This window comes from Amblyraja radiata, chromosome 32, assembly GCF_010909765.2.
Source record: "Amblyraja radiata isolate CabotCenter1 chromosome 32, sAmbRad1.1.pri, whole genome shotgun sequence".
Classification (NCBI taxonomy): Eukaryota; Metazoa; Chordata; class Chondrichthyes; order Rajiformes; family Rajidae; genus Amblyraja; species Amblyraja radiata.
In genome coordinates, this window is record NC_045987.1 from 22317481 (window position 1) to 22334508 (window position 17028).

At 38.4% G+C, this 17028-nt stretch overlaps 1 protein-coding gene across 18 annotated transcripts in view; it reads left to right on the forward strand.

The window, feature by feature from the left end:
* Positions 1-17028, forward strand: part of gapvd1 (GTPase activating protein and VPS9 domains 1) — a 106053-nt gene that overhangs the window by 58200 nt on the left and 30825 nt on the right. For 6 of the 18 annotated variants that reach the window (XM_033048814.1, XM_033048815.1, XM_033048819.1 and 3 more), the window contains 8 exons: positions 2235-2408; positions 6871-7011; positions 9174-9308; positions 9478-9618; positions 10316-10390; positions 13830-14185; positions 15548-15635; positions 16417-16527. In XM_033048814.1, coding sequence (XP_032904705.1) covers positions 2235-2408; positions 6871-7011; positions 9174-9308; positions 9478-9618; positions 10316-10390; positions 13830-14185; positions 15548-15635; positions 16417-16527 — 1221 coding nt within the window. The remainder of the gene's footprint in view (positions 1-2234; positions 2409-6870; positions 7012-9173; positions 9309-9477; positions 9619-10315; positions 10391-13829; positions 14186-15547; positions 15636-16416; positions 16528-17028) is intronic. The other 12 variants (XM_033048832.1, XM_033048816.1, XM_033048818.1 and 9 more) reach the window with 6 other exon arrangements.

Sequence of the window (17028 nt, forward strand, 5' to 3'; positions counted from 1 at the left end):
ACATTTCCTCCACCCTGATTCTGACTGTTGTGAGCTCACTACCTTTTTTGACTCCCTGTACACCCATGACTGTGTTGCCAAGTTGTTCTTCAAGTACACCGCTGTTGTCAACCAGATCTGCAACAGCAATGAAGCAAAGTACGGGAAAGAGATTGAGAGCCTAGTCTCTTGATATCAGGACAATAACCTGGCCCATAATGTCAGCCACTCTAAAGAGCTTGTTGTTGACAGAAGGAGGGTGAATACAACCCTATCTTCATCAATGGAGCTGCTGTAAGGATAAATGACAGCTTCAAGCTCCTGGCAATCCATATCAACTGCAATCTAACCTGGCCCCTTCACACTGACATGGTCATCAAGAAAGTGCATCAGCTTATTTCCTTTCTTAGGTATTTGGGAAGATTTGGCATATCCATGTGGAATGTCTTTCTTCTTGACAGATGCGCTACAGAAAGTATTCTGACGGGATGCATCTCAGCCTGGTATGACAACTGTTCTGCTCGTGACCGCCTTAACCTGCAGAGGTGATGAACGCAGCCCAGTCCATCACAAGCTCGTCACTTCCATCCAGTCCATCTTTACAGTGCTTTGCATCAGGAAGGCTGGATGTATCGTCAGGGATATCTGTCACCATAGCCATTCCCTATTCTTTCCTCTACCTTATAGGAGCTTGAAAGTTCTGACGTCCAGACTGAATAGCTATTTTCGCCACTGTTATCTAACTCCTGAACCAATTACCTCTTTCACATTCTATTTCCTCACGTACTCTTACTCTTAACTCTACCTCATTGGGTCTGAAGAAGGCCCGAAACGTCACCTATTCTTATTCTCCAGTGATGCTGCCTGACCCGCTGAGTAACTCCACTTTGTATCTATCTTTGCTTATTCTGTTATTGTACTTTAATATTCTTTTGAACTGCAATCTTGAATTATTGTTTTGTACTCATCGTTGTATTTATTGTTTTATTTTTTCATTACTATGGTTATACTAATTACTCAGCGAATTTCATATGAACAAGGAATTTCATTGCACCCTGATGTATATAACAATAAAATAATCCAATGATCTATTGTGTTTCCATCCACAATACTAAAATGTAATGAAAATTTATTGTTTACATCGTAACTTCAGAAAACAAAATGTAGGCGCAAAACAAGTATCATAAGATCATTAGAGATAGAACCTGAATTAGGTCATTTGGTCCATCAAGTCTGCTCTGCCACTCCATCATGGCTGATCTATCTCTCCCTCCTAACCCCATTCTCTTGCCTTCTCCCCATAACCTTTGACACCCATATTAATCAAGAATCTATCTATCTCTACTTTAAATATATCCACTAACTTTGCCTCCACTGCCTTCTGTGGCAAAGAATTCCACAGATTTACTACCCTCCGACTAAAGAAATTCCTCCTCATCTCCTTCCTAAAAGAACGTCCTTTAATTCAGAGGCTATGACCTCTAATCCTAAACTCTCCCACTGGTGGAAACATCCTCTCCACGTCCACTCTATCCAAGCCGTTCACTATTCTGTATGTTTCAAATACGTCCCCTCTCATTCTTCTAAACTCCATCGAGTACAGGCCCAGTGCCTTCAAAGGCTCATCATATGTTAACCTACTCATTCCTGGGATCATTCTTGTAAACCTCCTCTGGACCCTCTCCAGAACCAGCACATCTTTCCTCGGATATGGTGCCCAAAAGTGCTCACAATATGTATGTGCTCACAATAAGTATGTGAACTTGTCTTATTCAAATGACATAGTCCAAAATTGGATGTTAAATCTAATTATTTTTTTTTAAGAAACTGATTTCTCAGCTAAGTAATACCTCACAATAGGATACACTTTATGCTCATTTTCCTTAAGCAACAAATTCTGCAACATTGCAAATTTGGTTGGTGGAATGAAAGCAGCTTTTATAATCATGGATGCTGGAAATGTGGTCTGGAAAACACATTTTTTGGGTTGCATGGAAAGGACATGTAAGAATGTCAATATTATTTACATTATGGCTCTATCTTCTCGTTGTCCTCATCGTGGGCCGAAGAGCCCATTCCTGTGCTGTACTGTTGATGAATCTATCTCTGAGCCAAATTTCTGTTCCTTCAATGCTTTGAGAATATTCAGTTGCAGGTTTACAATCTAGTAAACAACGGTTTTAACTCCATAATAACTTTTTTATTGAGCATATTTCAGATTTATTATGCAAGAATTAATATATTTTCCTTTTTAGCCACAACACAAGACAATCTGGATGACAAACTGCGTAAATTTGAAATCCGTGATATGATGGGGCTGACAGATGATAGGGACATTTCGGAAACTGTAAGTGAGACTTGGAGCACAGATGTCCTGGGAAGTGATTTTGATCCAAACATAGATGAAGATAGACTGCAAGATATTGCAGGTAAATGATTTACAGTTGATTGGGCATTTATTAGCATTGCAGCGTTTCCACAAGTATTTTAATTTTGGATTCTTATGTATGACAAATGCTTCTAAAACTGCTTAAGGCATGGCATTGCATATCTTTGTAAACCAAATGCTTTAGTAGGGTAATTGTGTTTTCAATTTGCTGTAGAAAAACATAACATTCATTGTGTTAAATATGCTTGTCCTGTTAATGAAGAGGTGTGGTAAATGTTCCAGTCTAGTGTGTGATAAATATGCAGTGATTAACAAAAACACTGCGCTTCCCACCAAAATGTTGCCACTAATGAAAACAATTATGCTCAATAGAATGGTCTTGGAAAGATTCTTTCGTTTTAGTTTACTTTTAATTGTTCTAAAGATTTACTCAAAAATGTGGGAATTATCATGTTTTGCTGGTTGTGGATTTGATAAAATAATTTTGAGCAGCTAAACATGCAGCACGATTACTAGTGGCAAAATGAATATAGGTCTCTGTAAATAAAAGTAATACAAAAAGATGCTGGATGTAAGAAAAACAAAACAAAAAAAAGTGCTGGAAGCACTCAGCAGGTTAGACAACATTTGAAGAAGTAAAAGCTGATTTAACATTTCAGGTCGAAGACCCTTCTTTAGAACTACAGAAAAAATAAAACAAGTTGGTTTTAAGCTGTAGAGTGAACAGCGATTGGTAGAACAAAGAGAATATGTTTCCAGTATTTTCTGCTTTTGTGAGCTTTGCTGATCTTGGAATATCCTGAAACAGCCAAAAGATCATTATTTACCACTGCAAGTACGATTGCCTACACACCACATTTCAATGATTTGACCTTTGGTGTTTTGTCATATTATCAAAATTGATTCTGCTCTCACTTGGATTAAATTTGAAGGTGATTGTTGAGAAATCAATAGGAAAAAAAACAAATCTTTTTAATGGGTAATAATGCAAATGAAGCGCCCACTTTGGCTTGACGTTAGCGTACTCTCCAGTCAGATGCTATGGGGTTGGCATAGAATGTAGAGGAAAATAAAAGAGACTACACATGCTGCAATCTGGAACAAATGAATGGATTAATACATCTCAAAGAGAGTGGTCCCTGTGGAAAGCAGAAAGGGGATTTGGATGAAAGAAGATATGAAGATATGACTGGTGGTGGCATCTCAAACGTATACCTACGACATTTTTGCGAAGCACCTTTACTCTATCTGCAGTGGCCAACACTGGCTTCTGTTTGTACAGTATGTCATTTTAAATCACCGTCCCACTCCCACACCGCAGCTGTCTGTCCTTGGCCTTCTCTGTTGATAAGTTGGGGTCAAACGCAAATTGGAAGAACAGCATCTCATACTCCGTATATGTAAATAACAACCCATTGGTATCAATGTCGAACTTTCTGGTGTTCACCTCCATCTTGCACTAAACGTTATTTCCTTTATCCTGTATCTGTACTGATGCTTACCTGTCACCCAGTAACTGTGAAAAAGGGTTTTCTCTGCACCTCAATACACGTGATAATAAATTAAACTAAAGCGTCTGAAGAAAGGACTCAACCCGAAACGTCATCCATTCCTTCTTTCCAGAGATGCTGCCTGTCCCGCTGAGTTACTCCAACATTTTGTGTCTATTTTGGTGTAAACTAGCATCTGCAGTTCCTTCAAACACACAAGGTTTCTACTGCTTTTCCTCCCCCCCGTGATTCCATCTGGCCATCATCCCCTCCCCATTTGGTTCTAGCTGTCACCTACAAGTCTCTGTCACACCTCTCTCCCACCTCTCACACTGCTACACATAGACAATATTTTATTTTCCCTCTGTCCTAATGCAGACTCCCAAACTGGAACTTTGACATTCCATCAGAGGTGTTATCCTCAGATGATACATTCACCTCCCATCTTTCCCCTTGTTAGGGTATACAAAACCTTAAAGAATTATTTACATAAGTGCAGGGAATATTTCTCCTCAGTGTCCTGACTAAAAACAAACATTAAAACTAATCATTGGCTATAACTCACTTTTTCCTTCCCTTATGTTTAATTCTCCCCCACCCAACAATGCAACCCCAGATTTAATTATTCCCACCCCATTTGACCTAGTTGCTGTCAGATATATGCAAAGGCGTCTGGTGGGGGGAGGTGCGGGTACCAGATAAGGGTCATTTTTCTCCAAAGATGCTGCTTACCTGTCACCCAGTAATTCTGTAGGGGGAATCAGAGGCATTACTTACCACTTGTGGCAGACTAGATTGAAACACTGACATGCTATCCAGCTGTGCCTCTATACCGCCTCAAAATGAAAGAAAGCTGCACTAATGTCAAAATCATCAACATTGCTTCTAATAACAGATTTCATTGAAAAAACTTTTATTGCTGTTGACAAACAATTAAACTTTTTTTGTTAAATGCATTATATTAAAACACAACTGTCATTTGCGAAATCCCAACAGTGTGATTGACCTTGGTTCTTTCTCATTTACATCCAGCATTTTTCATGCTTTTAGATTATGTGTTTTGGGATGCTTATATCATTAACTGAATTTGCAGCAATTTCCTTATGTGTTTCTCTAAGGGATAGCATTATGAGATGCACATTAAATCTCCATTAATACCTCATTATCCCAGTGATAAGATTACCATGATAATGAGGCATAAATTCTAATTGTTTCAGATCTTGTTGTGCCTCTCATTTAATCATATACCTGTATTTGTCTCCAGTAAGCTTTAAATTGGGAGTGTTTCTGGTGACCCGCAAATATTGTTCAAGATGCTGAAAGCGGATCTTTTAATAATGTTGCAAAAGTAAATATTGTTTTAAAAGCTGTTGCTTGTGCTTTCTATGCAAACAAGAATCCTGCATTGGTTTAAATTTGGGTGGTTAAAAATCCGCATCAAATAAAGCATTAAAATCATTAGTGCCCATGAATTTAATCAGGAGTCAGGCTAGGCCAACTAACATTATCTGTGTAAAACACAAAGTGCTGGAGGAACTCAGTGGGTCAGGCAGCATCTGACGAGGGAACGGACAGATGACGTTTTGGGTCGGGATCATTCTTCACTCTCTTGCCTGTCCATTCCTCCACAGATGTTGCTTGACCGCTGAGTACCTCCAGCACTTTGTGTTTTGCTCAAGGTTCCCACATCTGCAGTTTCTTGTGTCTCACATTATCAATGGTTTTGAATCAAATGGCAAACTGATATGGACCAGCTTTCCCCCCCCCCCCCCCAATACATTTCATTTTTACTAATTCAAGTGCATGTATTTTCTTACTGAATATTCTGGTTTGATATTCAAGATGCTCATTTCATAATTTAACTTTTTTATATGCATGAACTGAAATGAAAATGTGTTGTTCACCGTTAGGTTCCAAAGGATGATATATTTTCTAATATGGAATTTTCTAAGGTGAAAATTTGTGTTTCGATTTTATTGAAATTAATTATTTTTTTACAGATGCCCCTGCAGAATTTTATGGGTTCGGTGCCCAAGGGCTTTGATGCAAGGGCTGAGCTTGCATCAGAAGCCGGTGTTTGTACACATGTTGCAACCACCATGACTGGTATTGCCCTGAATGTTTCTGAAACATCAGTGCTTTTCCACTGTTCATTTTCTCGTGGTGTAGAAGTGAAATGATGATGTTAAAGTTGTCCTGAGTTACTCAACTACAGGAATAGCTGCATCTTAGTTTTTATTTGGAGGGATTAACTTGAAGGGATCCATGCTCCGAATTCTTTCCAGTTTATATGAAAAAAGTTATACCATGTTTTACATGGAGAATATGGCATCTTATTTAAGTTTTTTTTTTGTCTGTTCATGTTTTTCTTAAACTACTTTGAGTTGATTAGATTTGTCCTTTGTCAGTGCTTGATAGTAAATAATGTTTCTCTTTCATTGATTTAATTCTGAAAACCAAAGCAAAGACGCTAGATTGCAAAGCGTCCATTAATTTCATTGCAGTCAATTGCTCTGATGTACTGTTTTTAACTTGGTGTGGGTACTTGTGATGAATAACATGACGTATAAGATGATGGAGCCTAAATGGATTAAAAAATGTGTAGAGTAGAAAACAAAAAAAATGCTCCCGATTTCTCAATTTTGTGTTATGGTTATTGTATAATGATGATGGCAAAGGCTGTTAAATTAAACTTAAATGACTAATGTAAAATGCTTTTAGAGATTGCAATGTCCTGTTTTAGAGAAGACTTCAGAAGACAATGTTTGCACACTCACACTGTAATCACGTTGACTTGTAGCATTTCAGACACACCAGTACTTGTTCAGTGTTCATCTTGAAGTACAAGTGAAACCCAATAGCATAGTTTCTGAGGCTAGCTAATTCAATATTTTTTAATTTCTGAAAGATGCAACTCTGCTACAATGTATTATGTTAAGGACACGTATGATGTTAAGTAAAAGTACCGCTGAATGGTACTAGTTAATAAGTATTTAATTTTTTGTGTGCCAGGTGCAGCGGCAGAGAATATGCTGGGTAGTTTGCTAGGATTACCAGGTTCAAGTTCAGTGCTACTTGATCCTTGCACAGGGTCAACGATCTCTGAAACAACGAGCGAGGCCTGGAGCGTGGAAGTGCTGCCAAGCGACTCGGGTGTGTATGTCTAGGTCATTTTTCAAATATTACGAAAGGTTTGTCAAAACATTCATCAAATAAGTAATTTCCTTTAAAAAGAAGTCATGAAGTTTGTAATGCACTTAGCATTAAGAATTAGCCTTAATTCCTAGTCTTTTGTTTCAAGAATTTAATTATTTAGTTTAGCTTATGAGTTTGTGGGGATAAGCCATTTTCCTTTTTTGAACTGAATTTTACTTTCTTTTGATATTGAAACTGCCTAAAGATAAGGCTCACCATGTGCAAAGCTGAGAATGTGAGAGCACATAGGCAATCCCATAGAATTTTGGACCACGTTTTTAATGAGATTGGTACGAACACTCGGTAGGTGTTAGTGTTGGTTAATCTGAATTCAGTTGGCTTTAGTACAGTGCAATGTAATGCAAGAGAAACAGGTCTGGCACACTTATAATCACAGATGGTCATCTCCAATAGGTGCCAAAGCAGATGCTTGTGCTGATATTATCCAGGTGTTGATAGGTCAAAGGGGGTTGGTGGGGGGGGGGGCGAAAGGGTGTATTTGGGAAATGGAGTGCAAAATTAAAATTGTGTGTGTGTGGTTATGAAACCAATTATGAGATTTAAAGGTCCCATTTGATCAAAGTTACGAACACAAGCACAAGAGGAGGCACAGTCATGAGTTTTGTGGGCACAACTGCAGTATTTGGAGTCAGTTAATTTCAGTTAGTTAATCAGTCTTGACCTTTAGGTATTTGATTGGTCACAGTAACCGAACATAACCAAAATAAGAACAGGAGTAGTCTGCAACCGGTGGAGCTTGTGTGCCTTTTAGTGTGACCTTGAGTGTAGATCACTTCAATGCCCAATCCTCATCGATTCCTTTATTGTTCAACAATCTATCGATCTCACTTTCCAAATGAGTCAACTTTCACAGCTCTCTGGGGTAGAACATTTCAAAGTTTCATAATCCATTGAAAGAGTAACTTTCTCCTCATCTCCATCCTGATGAGTACATTTATAACCACAGATGTTTGTGTCCAAAAGGTGCCAGAGCAGGTGCTTCTGCTGTTTTCTTCCTGGTGTTGGTAGGTTAGGGAGGGAAGAAAGAGTGTCCAGGCACCTCGTGTTTTACTCGTGTTTGAAATAACTCACTTGTTCCTTCAATACCAAAGCTTGAATTAAGGACTCTTATGTTTTTTTGTAATAATGAGCTCAAATTTACTGCTGACAGCATAGATGCGTATATGTTTCATTTGTGCGTTTTTGAATTGGGTCTGCTTTTCAAGCACGTAACATCTGTGTAAACCACGAGATGCCTGCATTTGGAAAATAGTGCAATATTTAAACTGCTGAAGGAACTCAACAGGTCAGACTGACTCACTGAATTACTACAGCAGCTTGGTTTTTGCTCAAGATTCCAGTCTCTTGTGTCTCCAGTGCAACATTTAAATGGTGTGTATGATTACAAAAGAATTATTAGCCTTAAAGGTGATGTTTGGCCAAAGTGGTGTATGTCTCTTATTCTGAAAATTTGATTCTAGATTAGGGGAAATATCCTTATAGCATTTATCCATGTAGCCTCTTGGGAATTTCAGTTAGTTTAAATGATTATCCTTTTGTAAACTGCAGTTTATTTACAAGGCATACCTCATAAAATCACCCCTTCATCCCAGGAATCAACCTCATGAGTGTCTATGTACTCCATCATTATTGCAATTATGCTCAGTGTTCTATTTGCCTCCCCAATTGCTCATATCCTTGTGTCAAACACAAGGATATCTGGACCCTTCTGTAATATGTAAACACAAGGAACTGCAGATGCTGGTTTACAAAAAACAACAACAAAGTGCTGGAGTAACTCAGCGGGTCCAGAGCATCTCTGCATAACATGAATCGGTGACGTTTTAGGTTGTTTCCGGTCGGGACACTTCAAAACATTCACTATCCATGTTCTCCAGATTTGCTGTCTGACTGTATTCTGTAATCTATTTTCATTTAAATAATATTCAGCTTTTCTGTTCTTCCTACCAATGTGTCCCACATCTTCATCTCCGTGGACTTAGGGAAGAGATGAAATTAAAATATTTTCCTTTTTTAATTGTTTAGTTTTATAAGTCTTGAAAAGGTTGAGAAAATATATCATAGTTAATATAGAAATACTATTGGGAACTATTTTTCAGAAGCCACAGACCTGAAGCAGGAGGAACGACTGCAAGAGCTGGAAAGTTGTTCTGGGATTGGTAGCACATCCGATGATACAGATGTGAGAGAAGTGAACTCAAGGCCCAGTACTCCTGGACTCAGTGTTGTATCAGGTACACAACAGTAGAATTTTGTGCTCACTTGTTTTCAGTATAGAGGTAAATATGTGTAAGTTTGAAATTGTCACTTCTAAAGAAACTGTTGTAGCTTCTATTGTAAGATAAAAACATTATTCTTGAAGTCTAATCACAATACTTACATTTAAGAATTAATGCCTTTTAGGCTTTTTACACTATTTAACAGGCATCAGTGTTACATCAGAAGACATACCCAATAAAGTTGAGGACATACGATCAGAATGCAGCTCTGATTTTGGAGGAAAAGATTCTGTAACAAGCCCTGACGTGGAGGAAATTGTGCAAGGTAAATAAATGTGTTTTAATTAAGCCAATGGCCAAGTATTTGGATTAATAGAAATCTGTTCTAATGGCCTAGAGGTAAGATGCTTTTCAATGCATTCAGATTTTAAGCAGATTTTTTTTTTTTTTCTTCCGGCAGAATTTCCCATCTACTCATGACAAGTTCTGCTTGGTTAAACATACATAAGTTGTGCTGCCTGCAAATGAGTTGTTTGTTTATTAATTCTGAGTACTAGAACTGGTATTTCAGGGATGGCAAACTTTATTGATGATCATTTGAAATGAAAACATCAGGTGCTGCACCACACCACAACCATACCAGAATGTGGTTTTGTGGTTGACATTTCCACCTGATCAGCCACAAATAATGCTTGCATTCTTATCTGTGGCTTCTGCAAAATACAAAGTGCTGGAATAATACAGTGGGTCAGGCAGCATCTGTGGAGGGAACAGATAGGTGACATTCCGGGTCAGGGGCCCTTCTTTAAACTTCTCCATTCTCTCCACTGATGGTGCCTGACAAGCTGAGTTACTCCAGTACTTTGTGTTTTGCTCAAGATTCAAGCATCGGAGGTTCCTTGTGACTCTGTTCTCCGTAACTTGTTCTGTAACTTTCTCATGTTCACTATGCTTCCAAATATGTAACCTAACCTTGCGCCCAAGTTTGATTGCATATCTTTCTATTGTTTTTGTGTTTACAGGTGGACATCAGTTGACTTCTTCACTTTCCCAGACAGATGCATTGCTTGCAATGTTTGATCCGCTGTCTTCAGATGGTAGGTTAAAACTTCTTCAAGTCACCGTTTTGTGGTATAGAGCTAAAAGCAGTTTCTTTTCATCTCAATGGAGATGACAGATTCTTGATTAGTAAGGGTGTCGGCAGGAGGATGGGGTTGACAGGAAAAGATAGATCAGTCATGATTGAATGGCAGAGTAGACTTGATGGGCTGAATGACCTATTACTGCTCCTGGAACGTATGAACTTTGATAAAGAAATGGGATTCACCTGCAACAGGATGCAAATTATGCTTGGTTTTATTTTTGCTTTCTCATTTCTCTTTCTCAAAATATTAGAAGATAATTCCATTGAAATATTGAAAAATTGAAAATAATATTCACTAATTTGAGGAGTGAAGTTGTAATTTATTAGGTTCTGTTTTGTTTCCTCCATTTGTATATCCTTACACACTATCCCTGTTGAACTTCCCCAATGCAGTCTGTGACAGCTGAAGATGCAGTTGAAAAGCCCCCAATGAATTCCTAATTCATTTTATTGCCTGCCTCATGGGCCTTGCTTTGTGTCCACTTGATCGACAAACTTGTGATGTGGAGAATCGGAGCTCCCCAAGGTGCTGCTGTTCTACAGCACGCTTACAAATTTTACGGAAGGTTGACTGAATTAGATTGGACTGAATGTCAGAGAATAAAGGAGTTATTCTATTCTGTGGATACAAATGTTGACGACTGGATATAGTCCACTGAGTTTTGTCCTTTGTGGCTTTTCCCAACTATCTAGTCTCATAGAATTACCAACATATTTGGTTTATATTGTCTATGGTACAGTTCATTAACGATGGTCTTTGTAAAGGAATTAACTGTGAATGTTTTGGTACCACGGGTGTGCTCTTTTGTAGTATTTTTGATTGACGTACAAATAATACTAAATTTTCCATTTATTTGCCCTGTGGTGAATTAGAATTCAACTATTTTTAATATCTGCAATCTCTCCTTATGATTGAAGTGCTTCAACTTATCGGTTGATATTTGGTCTATCTTCTCCAAAACCAGAACTTCTTTTCATAATGTTAACCAAAAGCATGCAATACCCTTTGTCAGGGCTTAGTTTCTACCTCTGTCTTTATTCTATGTAAGCAAGGCTAACACTTCTTGTCTGTCCCTGATTGTCCTTGAATTGAGTGACTTGCTCGGCGACTTCAAATAACATGCGAGTCAGCCAAATTTATATTGGTCTAGAGAGAAGTGGCAGATTTCCTTTAATAAAATACATTAATGAGCGTGCACATCAAAGGAGGAACTCAACTGGTCAGGCAGCATCTGTGGTGGAAATGGACAGGTGATGTTCAGGGTTGAGCTCTCTCTGAATCTAATGTGGTTTTATGTCAATTGGTAGTTTAGTTGCGACTTGAAGTCAAAATTTAAATTCCAGATGAATTAGTTAACTCCGTTTAAATTTCCTTGTTGCAGTGATAGGATTTGAAATTGCATCTCCAGTTAAAACATAGAACAGTAACTCTAGTTCCCTACCCTCTACTTTCAGTCTGAAGAAGGGTCCTGACCCGAAACGTCTACCATCCTTTTTTTCCTTCAGAGATGCTACCTGACTTGCTGAGTTACTCCAACACATTGTGTCTATCTTTGGTATAAACCGGCATCTGCAATTCCTCTCTACACATGATCCATATTCCTCTATTCCCTGCCTATCCATGTGCCCATCTCAAAGCGACTTAAATGGCAATATCATATCTGCCTGGCAACCAACCCTGGCAACGCGTTCCAGGCACCCACCATTCCATATAAAATAAAACCTGCCCACACATCACCTTTAAACTTTGCCCCTCTCATCTTATGAGAGACGCCCACTCAGTTGACATTTTTAAACGGCAGCAAAAAAAGTTATCTTTTCAATCTAGCTTTTAACTGACGACATTCTTCTTCTGATGACATTGTAAAAATTACCTTTATTCTCTTGTATTTATCTCAGCATACCATTCAGCAGCTTGTGTGCTCGTATAGTATATGAGACTGTATTTGTCCTCCGCGTTTTTGTTTTTTGTCCTTTTACACTCCAATTTTTATTTTTTATTTTATATTTTTATATAAATCTTTGCTTTTTTATGTTATTAACTGTCTATGGCCTTACAGTTTTAAATTGTATTTTTGTTTAGACCTGTGTTTTTGTGAAACGCACTTTGGGTTACATTCAATTGTATGAAAAGTGCTATACAAATAAAGTTATTATATTATTATTAAAGCTATGTCCTCTTGTCCTTGACATTTGCATACTGGGCATAAGGTTCTGACTGACTGTCTTCCAACATTCCAGAGAAAACAATCCAAGTTTCTCTAGGGTCTGAAGTAGGCTCTTGACCAGAAAGGTCACCTATCCATGCTCTCCAAAGATGCTGCCTGACCTGCTGCGTTACTCCATCATTTTGTAACTGAGTTTCTCTAATATCTCCTTGTAGGCAATACTTTCTAATCCAGGCAGCATTAGTCCATACCTCTCGGCAACCACCATGCCTCAATATCGTGATGGTTTGCTCACACCCCCCCCCCCCCCCCCCCCTCCCCGTTCTCTGTACGGACATCCACTGCAATCATTGTACTTCAGGGAATGCAAATCTCAAGTGTCGCTACAGTACAGAGATCCCAGTGTTATGGATAAAGAAAATAAAAACTTGTAAAGAAATCGGATGGAAGATAAATAGAAATTGGAAGACATTTGAGGCTCCTTTTAATTTTCACCTTGTTTCAGAAAGCTTAAATATCAGATTATTGTTGGTCACCCATATTTCTGCACTTCCTTGTATAATCTTACTGCAGATCCATTGACATTAGGTTTGATCTTTTGCCCACAAATCTGTCGCCTTGTTCTCTGCTAAGCCTCTGTCCTCAGTTCATCCAATTCAGTTTCATTTGAACAAGGTTTAAAAAAAACATTTAAACTTCTAAATGATTCATTTGTATGTAAATGTTTTTTGTTTTACACAGATGATTACCTCGACTAATTAAATTTATGCTTCTAGATATTTCATACTACAGACTATATAAAGTTTCCTTCCTGGAATGCCACCAGGCAAGCCTTCAGTTTCTAAAGCCTAGCTTTGATTCCGGCTTTAATTCCCTTTTTAAAGCAGTAGCTCAATAAATAGAATTAAACTTCTGATAACAGGTGTGGTTTATCCAACAAAATTAAAAGATAAATCGAAAGAATCAATGGAGTTAATGATGCAGGTTTTGTGGGCGGAATAGTTGATGCATGGAAGTATAGCTTTCCAAACCACAAAATTCAATGTTATACATTTAGAGATTTGAAATGTTTCTCTCTGGATCCCAGCCAGGATTATCAACATTTGTACATTGTGATGCTATGACGGATGGATCTAGTTCTTCCAGTTGATCTTGCTATCCTGTCAGAGGTGTCAGCATACCGTAATCCGTGTTTTTTTTCTCATTCATTTCCAATATTCACAGCTTCAAGCATACCATCAATAGTCAGGCCTAAAGTGCACTATGCAAGACCGTCACACCCACCACCGGACCCTCCAATACTAGAAGGTGCCATAGGGGGCAGTGACGCCAGATTGCCACCGTTTGGGTCACACATATGTTGCCAAACTGAAGCGGAGCTGCTTAAACAGCGACATTCCTTTCCAGAAAGACTTGTCCGCAGCAGAAGCTCTGATGTTGTTTTGGCATCTCGAAGACCAATGAGTGATCCTGGATGGAATATTCCAGGTAGCAGGAGGGCAGTGAATGAAGAAATATTTGCATCGGGAGCAGTGACTGGGATCGGTGGGCCAACGTCGTCCCCAAGCAAAGACTCCCTGGTAAGGTCTAGTCTCATTGTGCAAGCATCTCATTTTTTGCCAAACAAAAAAACTCCTAACTGGAGATGTTATCAATTGACTAATTTAATGTCAACAAGATGAGCAAAAATACAGTGTATATAAAGGCAGTATATATAAATGCAGATCTTTCTTAGTGAACAAAAATAACCAGTTTAAAAATGTTTTTGAAATAGCAATCGAGTGTTTAATTGTCATGTGTACCGATGACAAACTATGAAGTTCTTCTTGCAGCAGCATAACAGGCCTGTAAACACGATACACTTAAGTAACATGTAATAATTTATCAATTTCAAGGAATTAATAACTGTGATTCCAGTGCAAAAACCCCCCGAAGTCCTTTGTGCAACCACAGTCCATAAAGGTTCATAGTTGTTGAGGTTAATGTTGTGCAGTGTTCAAGAAGCAGATGGTTGTTGGGATGAAGCCACTCTTGAACTTGGTGGTCATGGTTTTCAGGCTCCTGTACTCTCTTACTAATGGTAGGAGTGAAATCAGAGCGTGGCCAGGATGGTGTGGTCTTTGATGATTATGGCTGCCTTTTTGAGGCCTATAGATCCTTTTAATGGTGGGGAGGTCAGCACTTATGGTGGACAGGGTCGTGTCAACCTTGTCTATATTCCTGGGTGTTTGAGTTACTGAATTAGGCTGTGATGCAATCAGTCAGTATCCTCTCTATCGTACACACTAGAAGTTCATTAGAGTATTCCTCGACATACCGAATAATATGGATGCAAATCTTTCTTGGGGGACAAATAACCAATTTTAAAATGCTTTTGGCATAAGTTAAAACAATAAACACCCAGATGTGGCGTTATAATCCCTAGTTTCCATACGTTTGTGGAATAAAACAGACTTTGCACTAAACTTTGATATTAATTTCATATTTGTGCACCATTTGTTTCCCCATGGGGAGGATGTGGAAATCGGAAGCGAAGCTTACTACAACACAGAAGATAAGCAAGTTAACTGGGACCTCTAATTTGCAGCATACAGTGTAGAACTACTGCTTCACAGCACAAGAGACTCGGGTTCAATCCTGACTTAGTATATAGTCTATGTGGAGTTTGCACTTTCTCTCTGGATCCTAAAAACGTGCAGGTTTGTAGGTTAATTGGACTCTGTAAATTACCCCTAGTATGTAGGGCTCATATAGTACTAGTGTGCGAACGGGTAATCGATGGTCAGTGTGGACTCGATGGGCCGAAGGGCCTGTTTCCATGCTGTATCTCTGAACAAAACAAAACTTGAGTGTAGCAATGTGAAATTAATAACTCGCAATGCTTTATCTTGTATGGTTCAATCATTTTGCATTCCAAATAACTCAACATCCCTTTTGCACAGGGAGAGGATAGAAAAGACAGCGATGATGAGAAATCAGATCGTAGCAAATCCTGGTGGAAGAAGCGATTTGTATCTGCTATTCCGAAAGGTCAGTCTAGGGATTATGACTGTTGTGCAACATAAAATAATTGATCAAGTGGTTTTGTAAGCTAATTGGATTAGAGATTTTTTGCATTAGAATTCATCAGTACCTTGAAATAAAGTGATCTTTTCCTAGCTTAACTATTTCTGTAACTTTCTTGTGCATTTGCCTGTGGCAGCTAAGTGCATTTTGATTTGATTCACTCTTACCTGTGAAAATGAAAAGGCTGCTTGTTTGCATTTCTTGTTTTACTGCTTGTCAACTACTTTAGCATGTTAGAAGTCTATGAATTTCTCAAGAATTGTTGAATTGATTTTATTTCTTGTCAATTTACTTGTCTCGTCCCAAAATTCAGTTACTTCCCTACTCCCACACTACTCTTGGGGTTGAATTTTTAAAAAAAGTTCCATATTTAGTATGTCTTGCAGCCTTGCTTACTTAAAACCAATAGTTATCCTTGGTGCTGGTTACAAATATTTGCCATCAAAAACTTATTGATTTATGTTTTAATTTTGCTGACCTCCATTGAATGAGAAATAGATTTTACTAACATAACTGCAGTGACATCTGTATCCCGTTGATTTATCGACAACTAGTTGTAGGTAGTGTTGCAGCTGAATATTTTCAGTGTAACTGGTATAGCAGTGTGGAGAGATGTTATCCAATATTAAAACCTTCATTGCTGTCGGGCACACCTCCACAAGGTTTTGGTTAAAGCCATGAATTTCTTCATCCTGTGTGTGAAGAAGTTGCTTTGTTTTTGTAATGTGGTATATTTTCTCTTTAGCTCCCATTTCCTTCAGGAAGAAAGATAAACAAGAAAAAGACAGAGAAGATGGTGCACAGGAAAGGTTTCAGGCCATGCAAGGTTGGCTGATCCTACCTTACATAAAGAATGGTGAATGAGGACGACAAAAATGAATAACACCTGCATGAAATAGGAATAGCTTGAAAATCCAAATTATCAGAGCATTATGATTTATTTTAGGAATAAATATTCAAATGCATGGCAATCACATTAACAATGTAATACAATTATGTCGCCTGTATCTATGATTCCAAAGTGCCTTTGCATTGTAGTACTTACTAAACCTAATGCTAACATATACCTGTAGCTTGGAAGGTTAATTCTAATAGGATCACCACAATGATCACAACTGTGCAGTTGATCATTAGGCAGTGTACCCAAGGATCCAATTACAAGACAAGTTGTAGATGTCTTGCCTGTGTCTTTGCTCTTTCAGTGATTCTTAGTGCTTTTCCTAAACCTGCTTTTCTTCACTCTTTGGCACTCTCCTCACCTTTTCCAGGCCTCTGCTGCATTATCAATTAATTTATTTTTAGGTGAAGCTTCACTTGGTGCAATAATCAATTTGTTGCTTTGCTCATCCTCTGTGTG